Source organism: Callospermophilus lateralis, unplaced genomic scaffold (genome assembly GCF_048772815.1).
Source record: "Callospermophilus lateralis isolate mCalLat2 unplaced genomic scaffold, mCalLat2.hap1 Scaffold_161, whole genome shotgun sequence".
Classification (NCBI taxonomy): Eukaryota; Metazoa; Chordata; class Mammalia; order Rodentia; family Sciuridae; genus Callospermophilus; species Callospermophilus lateralis.
In genome coordinates, this window is record NW_027512709.1 from 2087029 (window position 1) to 2095706 (window position 8678).

At 30.2% G+C, this 8678-nt stretch overlaps 1 protein-coding gene and 1 long non-coding RNA gene across 2 annotated transcripts in view; both read right to left on the reverse strand.

Moving 5' to 3' along the window:
• LOC143640281 (uncharacterized) overlaps positions 1 to 5341 on the reverse strand; it is an 82181-nt gene extending 76840 nt beyond the window's left edge. Inside the window, 4 exon segments of the mRNA XM_077108131.1 lie at positions 33 to 86; positions 3938 to 3991; positions 5050 to 5112; positions 5309 to 5341. Coding sequence (XP_076964246.1) covers positions 33 to 86; positions 3938 to 3991; positions 5050 to 5112; positions 5309 to 5341 — 204 coding nt within the window.
• A 2517-nt stretch (positions 5342 to 7858) lies between these two features.
• Positions 7859 to 8442, reverse strand: LOC143386248 (uncharacterized). The gene is made up of 4 exons (XR_013154910.1): positions 8387 to 8442; positions 8208 to 8252; positions 8034 to 8087; positions 7859 to 7904 (listed from the first exon to the last, which is right to left on the reverse strand). It is a non-coding gene; the product is annotated as an uncharacterized LOC143386248 (long non-coding RNA).
• Between the last annotated feature and the right edge of the window lie 236 nt (positions 8443 to 8678).

Sequence of the window (8678 nt, forward strand, 5' to 3'; positions counted from 1 at the left end):
ATTGAAAATTCCACTCAGAATAAGTTACTTACAGTCTCCCCACGTTGCCCAGGGTGTCCTGGCAGCCCATCCTTCACAGGTGGACCCTGAAATCACAAGTTTTAAATACCCATGAAGTAAATATTTCTTTAATTATAGACTAGAAGAATTATGTTAGACAATTTACTAATATTTCACTGGACATTATATTTTGATGTTCTAATTGATTTTATACTTGGTGATGTTCAGTTTTATATATGGCATGTATCTCTTTAACATAAGTCTATAGCTATAACTGAGACTAAAGAAAAAAATGTAGAATTCTATTCTATACCTTTTACAATTAAGTGAATTTATCTCATTGCATCTTTTTAAAACAATGTTTACATAGATCTGCATTTTATTTTTTTTCTTCCACATGATTAAAATAAAAAAATTTATTTTTATAAAACTATTCTTCAATTTGTGTGTGTGTGTGTGTGTGTGTGTGTGTGATGTGTTTGTAAGCCAATTCCCTGTGCATTGAAACATGGATAATAGAGAAAGATAGTGTCCTCTAGTGGTGATCCAAACTTCAAACTGACAAGAATGAAAAAGGAATGAAATTTACAAAAACAAAGGCACTTTACATCTAAAATCGCTTCAAGTAAAGGAAACAATGTACTATGCTCAATTCTGGAAATTATCAGGGCCACTTTTTCCCATTCAGTTTTCTTAAAAACCCTCTTGGAAGCAAAATTCTTATGAAGTACTGGAGAGCAACTCTGCCATGGTATTGCTTTCTCTAATGGGTGCAATCTTTGTCATGTCTGAAGAAATAGATGAAGCAATTAACTAAGTACTTAAAGCAAACAACTCTCCAAGGAACAAAACTGGAGCTCCAAGGGCCCAAACATTCTTAGATGTCACTTCAACATTTTTTCATTAAAACATATTACATATGTTTCCATTTCTCACTAGGTCATGAGTAATATAAGATGATGTTTTGCCCTCGGTTTAGAAGTGAAACACAAAAATGGGTAGTTCATTCTAAAAGATTTCATCCAGGTTCATGTTTTCAAAACAACAAATAAAAACAATTTTTCTACTTTGTCTCTATTTTGATACAGATGGAATTAATATGATATCAGTTTCAGATAATTATAAAAAATTTACAAAAAGCAGTGGAAGACAGCTAAAGAATAATAAAATTGAGTGTGGTCTTTCCCTATCAAACTAAAACACTTCTTAAATGCTGAGCTTTGCAATCAGTATAAAACATACACACGTTTCTAACAAATCTGTAAATATTAAAGTTAAATATCTCACTATATTTGCTGATAGAGATGAAATGTTCATTAAAAAATTATAATCCTTTAAAACAGTGATTTTAGTTCTTAATGATGATATCCTGGAATGAAAGCAACATGATTTTTAGTGGTGTTTCTAGACAGTCTAAGGCAACAGAGTTAATGGTCTATAGGATCAGTATCATCAACACTTTTCTTGATTTAAGTATGTACTTCTAATATTAGGCAATTAATCCTAAATAACTCTAATGGCTTTCCACTACTACCCAATAAAATAAAGCCAAATAATTGCTAAATAGTTTATTTATAAATGATAATTTTATCCATCCAAATAGGCTGCCTTTTTGATTTAGTTAATGAAGGATGGAGGAAACAAGTTCATCTAATGGGAGGTGTGTATATACAGGAAGTCAAACTGTGAAAAAACCCTTCCAAATAGTTTTTAAACTATCCAGTGAGAAAACACCCTCATGAACACTAGATTTGATATTTTTCCTACAAATATAAATGTTCCTCATAATAATGATGCTATAAATTTTAATCATTTAAACTTTTTCTTGAATGAGATAACTGTATTCTCTCCAAATATGGCAAAAATGACATAAAAGTAAAAGAACCAAAAGAGAACATTCCAAACACTCAGTCTTTGTGTGAGTGTGTGTGTGTGTGTGTGTGTGTGTGTGTGTGTGTGTGTAATTAGTCTGTAGGAGGAGACTGGTTCTATCCCTCACCTCAATTTTTTCTTTCTTTTTCTATCCCCTGCTTTGGTACTGAGGATTAAACCCAGAGGTGCTTAACCTTTGAGCACAACCCTAGCTGCTAAGTTGCTGAGGCTGGTTTTGAACTTACTCCTGCCTCAGCCTCCCAAACCACTGGGATCAATTTCTTCTTTCTATGTCAAAGAGATGAAGGTATTTCTTTTCCAAATTTCATAAAACTTTATACCAGAAACATGTTAAGCATTTTTAGTTCATACTTTAATATTTCACTGGATAGTAAACAGTACACAAAGCACTTTATTCAGCAGGGACAGCAATGCTTCTTAATAGTGCCATGTCTCTCCAACTAGACTGTGGGCTTCTAAAGTCTAGGCATCTATTATAATTCTAATACCTCTTAGAGATAAAATGAGTGCATGATCAATGGCTCCAAACTTAACTAAAAGGCATGTGAAAGAACAAACTGAAAAAGTCTGAGAAAAAATGAGTCCAATGGCTCTCTTTGATAAGATTATCATATTGCATGGGGAAACAACTTGCAACAATGTAAACAAATATGTAAATGTATAAGTATGATGTATAAATATATCTAACATAGGAAATACAATAATGTTAAGGCTATATGTCTCAAGTGGATTTTTCTTTTGGCTAAATGATCCATGTACATGGCTTCAGAATACTTTTGGACTTACCTTTGAAAATGTGTATATACAGTCACTTTACAAACCACATTTTCACTTTTCTGTGAAACTGCACATATGATATTGCATTTGGAACACAACTCAGTGAGCAAGACATTATGTGCAGGAAATATCAATATATTAATAGTAACTGTGTGTGAATCCACTTTAATCCTATAATATAGATAATAACCTGATATGTTTGTGGTCATAAAGCAGAACTGTTAAGTGTTAAAATGATACTCTTAAGCAGTGTCTAAAATTATTGCAAAAAGTAAGTGATTACCTAAATGGTTAACCTTTAATTCAAGAAGGTTTTTCAAAATAAATGATTCACCAATTTTATTTGTATACACACTAAAGTTTGGAAGATATTTTCTAGTCTAGGCTAGAACAATGATTCACAAACTGTTGTGAAACAGAACTATCTGTATGGCTAATTAAAATATGGCTATCAGGTGAAACTTTGTATTTCTACTAATATCCCAAGGGCAGCTGCTGCTACTGGGCCCAAACAAGCATTTTGAGAACCATTGCACTAGACAGATGGGTGAGGTAATTCTAGTGTATATAAAGAAACTAAATTAAGGAAGGAAGGAAGGAAGAGAAAGAGAGAAAAGGAGGACAAAAGATAAAGAAAGAGAAAACCACTGAACAGGACTATGTTCCCATTAATATTTAAATATAAAAATAAAGCATTTCAATTAACTTTGGGAAAATATTTAATGATGACATTCAAAACAATATTATAATAAACAAATTTTATAAGAAGAATATAAGTCAATAAATGTTATGATTACATTTTCTAAAAAATGCATTCTAGAGCGAAAAATAATAAACACATATAAATCTCAATGTGATATAAGTGTGTCAGAATGTTGGAAGAAGTTTAGGAAGTGATAATTGAAGATGGATGCAAAATTCCATTTGCAAGATGTAATTTGCTAGTGGAAGATAACAGGGAAATGACAACAGACCAAATATTTAATAATTAAAAATATTTATTGTACAATATTTAAATAATAAATATTGTAGAAAAGTAATTGACAAAATAATATTCACATTATTTAAAACAATGCAAAATAAGAGGTATTTAAATTACATTAAAATTCTTTGAATTCATAAATGGAAAACATTCTTTTACATTTTATTTTCAATTTTGCTTTTATAAGGATTTAATTACATCTACATCTCATAATTTAAACTGCAACTCTCAAAAAATGTGAAAATATTATAAAATAAAGAAAGAAAAGGAAATTATGACACTTACAGGAGGGCCTTTTGGTCCAGGAAATCCAACTGGACCCTGAAGTCCTTGAGGACCCTAAAGTAAAGAGTATAGAAAGCTTAATGATATGCCTGGAAAGAGAAACCTCCATGCCTCATGGCTTATTTATTCAGATAAAATACAGAACAACATACAACTTCTTCACAGTAGTGACAAAACTATGGTACTATGATATGGTAAATAGTACTAATAGAAAAGCAAAATAGTTTTTTACTACTTAAAATTGTACATCATAGGAGCACTGTACATATTTAGAGTTCATATAAAAAAACTAATAGAACAATAGTAGCAATAAGTTCCACAGATTTTTTTTTTACTTTGAATGTTGGCTATAAACATTCATAAAAGGAAAATTTCAATTCAATGCCATACTTCTCCAAAGGAAAAATATGTTTAAAAGTGACTCCATAAATTTTCTGGCTCTAGTGAGTCACAAATAAAAGGGAAAATAAGGGACTGAGGCTGTGGCTCAGTGGTAGAGTGCTTGTCTAGCATGTATGAGGCACTGGGTTCGATTCTCAGCACCACATATAAATAAATGAATAAAATAAAGGTCCATGCATCCAAAAAATATTTTAAAAAGGGCAAAAAAGTATCTCAAAATAATCATAAAAGATATCTTTAATATTTGTAGATAAAATGTATTTATTTTTGAGGATGTTACTATCTCATTTTACTCATGTATAAACTTCTTTGGTAGAAAGATAAAAAGAACTTTATTGTATAAGTATTCTCATTAACAGTCAGTCTAAATATGCTTTTATAATATTATTCTAGGCTCGATGTTTAATTAACAATATTATTCAACTTTCTTATTTACATATCTTTAAAATGCATGAAGTAGACTCTATTATGATGATTGTGTTGGTGGCAAAAAAAATATTGGTAAAATTTAATTCTGTGTATGCCAGAATGTAATAATTGTATTCATAAAAAGAAGATACGCAAAATTAAAGATAATATAAATAAAATTTAATAAGTAATAAAGATTTAATAAGATTTATCTACATTCTAAAAGTTTATTGGTGTTGAACTTTAATAGAATTTATTCTTTTAAAGTATCAGTTTAGACTTCTCAGGAGAAATTTCATTACTACTCTTAAGGCAATGCTAGTTCTGCAATAAGCATAAGCTTTTACTATTACCAGCATCTCATCCTGAAATGAAAAGGATTCATCAAATTTATATAGTTAAAAAATATACAACATGAAATTAATAAAATACTGAGAAAATATTTGTAATTTATAAGTTTTTGTACTATCTTTAAACTATGAAAATACGATTCTTAAATATACATCATAAAAAACTTAGCATTTTAAATAAAAAATTTTAAATAGTATTTTAAGGCTTTACAGTATTCTCTATTCCCCTAACTTCTTCAGACATATTTGCTTTTTAAAATTTTAATACTTTTAAAATAAAATTTGATTTTAAATTTAAGAAACATTTTAAAAATCACTATTTCAATGAAAAGTTTAAAAAATTGAGCTTGTTTTATAAAGTTCCACAAAAAATTGTTCACATATTTTCCTTATATTAGTCAAATATAGTAGTATCCCCTTTTCTGATTTTACTTTCCACAGTGTAAGTTACTGGTGATAAATTATGATCTGAAAATATGAAAGAGAAAATACTAGAAATAAACAATTCAGTGGTTTAAAATTATGTATTATTTTACACATAGTAAAATTTCATCTCCTTTGGTTCAGTCCACCTGGAACATAAAGAATCCCTTATTCAGGGCATTTACATTGTAAATACTACACACCCATTAGTCATTTTGTAGCCATTTGAATTATCAATCAACTGTCATAGTATTGCAATGGCTGTGTTCAATTAAATCTTATTATACTAAATAAGGTCCTCAAAGCACAAGAATAAGGATGATGGTAATTTTATTACAGTATGTCATAATCTATTTTATTATTATTGTTAATAGCTTATTCTGCTTAATTGATAAACTTTATCATACATATGTAGAAAGTATAGGGGGGAAAACATGGTTTATATAGGGTTTGGCACTATCTGCTGTTTCAAATACCTTAGAGTCCTGAAGGTAACCATGGCAGGTACAGGTAAAGAGGTACTACTATAGTTTCTGGGTAAGGTAAAAAATGTTTAAAGAATCAGTGTAAAGATTGTGTTTGTACCCAAGTATGAAGACTGTATAATATATCTAGTGTCTAGTTAAATTTTATTATTAGACAAATAATGAATAGTTTTTCATATCCCCTAAATATTACAAGGAGCATGCATATGCCAAAATTACTCACTTTTTAAGTAGAATTCAAATGTAATTAGGTATGTTGGTTCTGTTATATTTTGTTTTGTTTTGCTAAATCTGGTAACCTCAGACCCAATTAAATCTATTTAACTATTTTTTTAATATTTATTTTTTTAGTTGTAGTTGGACACAACACCTTTGTTTTATTTATTTATTTTTATGTGGTGCTGAAGATGGAGCACTCTATTGCTGAGCCACACCCCCAGCCTGAAAATGCATCTTTCTAGATTCATATTTAAAAAAGACAAAATTACCCTTTGCTTTGATTCTCAAAACGTATTTTTCCCACTCTCAGAGTGTTTTTACAATTACAAGTATTCATACTGTTGGATCTAACCACTATGTCCAAATTAAAATGTGAAAACATAGAAAGCATATTTATAAGCTGGGGACCTGTCTCATTTGCACGTATGAGGACCTGGGTTTGATCCCCAGCACCATGAAAAGCAAATAAAAAGCAAACAAAAAAGAAAACTAAAAGCATATTTACTTATAAAGAAACATGTTGATTGTTCAATTCTGGAATGCATAAATAAAGCACTAAAAGAGAATATAGTCTGTTCTTTAAAAACAAAGATCAGTGTGCTACAATTTGTTAAACTATTCTAATTTGTTTTGTGATTTGGTCAGTTTAATTAATCTAATGTGCTGAATAACTGTAATCATCAAATACATCAAATATGTCCATTATTAACTCAAAAGGTGCAGGAGGAATGGACTTGATTTGGGAATAATTCATCAAGAATGAGAAATGTTAGGAAAGTTTAATTTAATTAAATATGAGCCAAAATCAGAAAGTAACTAATTAAATATTTATTCTTACATCATATGTACTCACATTTTGGTCATATATAAAAACTAAGTTTTACTCACTATTTCTTTTTTGAAGTAACAAAACTACTCTTTCTCAGTTTTCCTTTTATAAAACACCTATCATAAGTTTCAAATAATAATCAATAAAAAATACTAACATGACTATATAATATCAAAAGCTATTACAGATACTAAGAAATAATTCTAATATCTTTGACTGTAATACAGAGGATAGCATTAAAAAAAAATCTGGACTCATGCAAAACAGCATTTTGCCAAAAAAGTCAAACAAAGGGCATGCTTGCTCATCTGTATTTTGCTTTATTTTATATCAATTGAAAATCAATTTACTAAATAGTTTTTCTATTTACTGGAATAGATGTTTTGTCTTGAGTTAAATTTATATTGATTGTGGCTTAATGGCCACTGGTAGCTTGCATTCTACCAGCATAATTTTGCTGCCAGCTCCACAGACAAATTGAGTATTAATATGGAAAACAAGACAAGTGGATGAAAGGGCATAGGTGTTTTAAGCACATTTTAAGTAAAAAATTTACATTGGCTTGAGTTTAAGAGTAATATCTTAGGCCAATTACATTATTTCTCTCATTTCTTTAATAAAATTAGTTGCATATAACTCATAAAGCTTTCATATTGGCAGGGCGAAGTAAATTAAAGAATATGATTTTTTTTAACTCAAAACAAAATTTTTGTGGATGAATGGATACAGATACTTTTTTCCAGAAGGGTAAACACTTGCAGAAGTACTCATTTTCATCTTATTTTAGGTGACTGAATCATACGTACTCTTTCACCTGGAGGACCAGGAGGGCCATCACCTCCCGAAGTGCCCTAGAAGCAAAAAAAAAAAAAAAAAAGAGACAGAAGAGAAAAGAAAAAATCAGTTTTAATTCCTTGTTATGGCAGCCTCCAGAAAAGGAATTTGCAACAAAGATCATTTGAAACAAGTGCCAACAATACCTTTGGGCCCGGTTTCCCAGTGGGACCTCTTGCACCTCTGGAACCTCGAGGACCCTGCATATGAGAGCAAAACATGAAACTGATCTAATTCCAAGCAAATCCAAAGGCACAGAAACATTATATTGAAAAATTGAATCACAAATGAAAATTACTGTTTTAAATGAAAGCACTCACCGTTGGACCACGCTGACCCCTCGGGCCTGGTTTGCCAGCAACTCCCTGCCAAAGACAGTTCAAACCGTTTCCATGTGCTGTATACCACAGTAAATTATGAAGTCTGGCGTTGAAATATGGTTTCTCATGCAAGGACACTGACATTAGCTAGTTCAGGATAAAACAATTAAATATCATACCCGTGCACCTTTCTCCCCATTGGCACCTGGAAACCCAGGAAATCCAGTGGAACCCTAAAATAATAAAAAACAATAAACAGTGAATATGATAACTTAAACTAGCAGGTCAAAAGATGTGATTATTTTGGAAAACAGAAATTCTGACACAGCTGGTAATACTTAAATAAAAATATAATTAAAATCATATATAAGTTTAAAGGGACCACACGAGCTCCACTTATGTATTTGAAATTGAACTTACAATGACATCTGAAATCCTGGAAGCATTGAAAGCATGAATTAATAAAACATG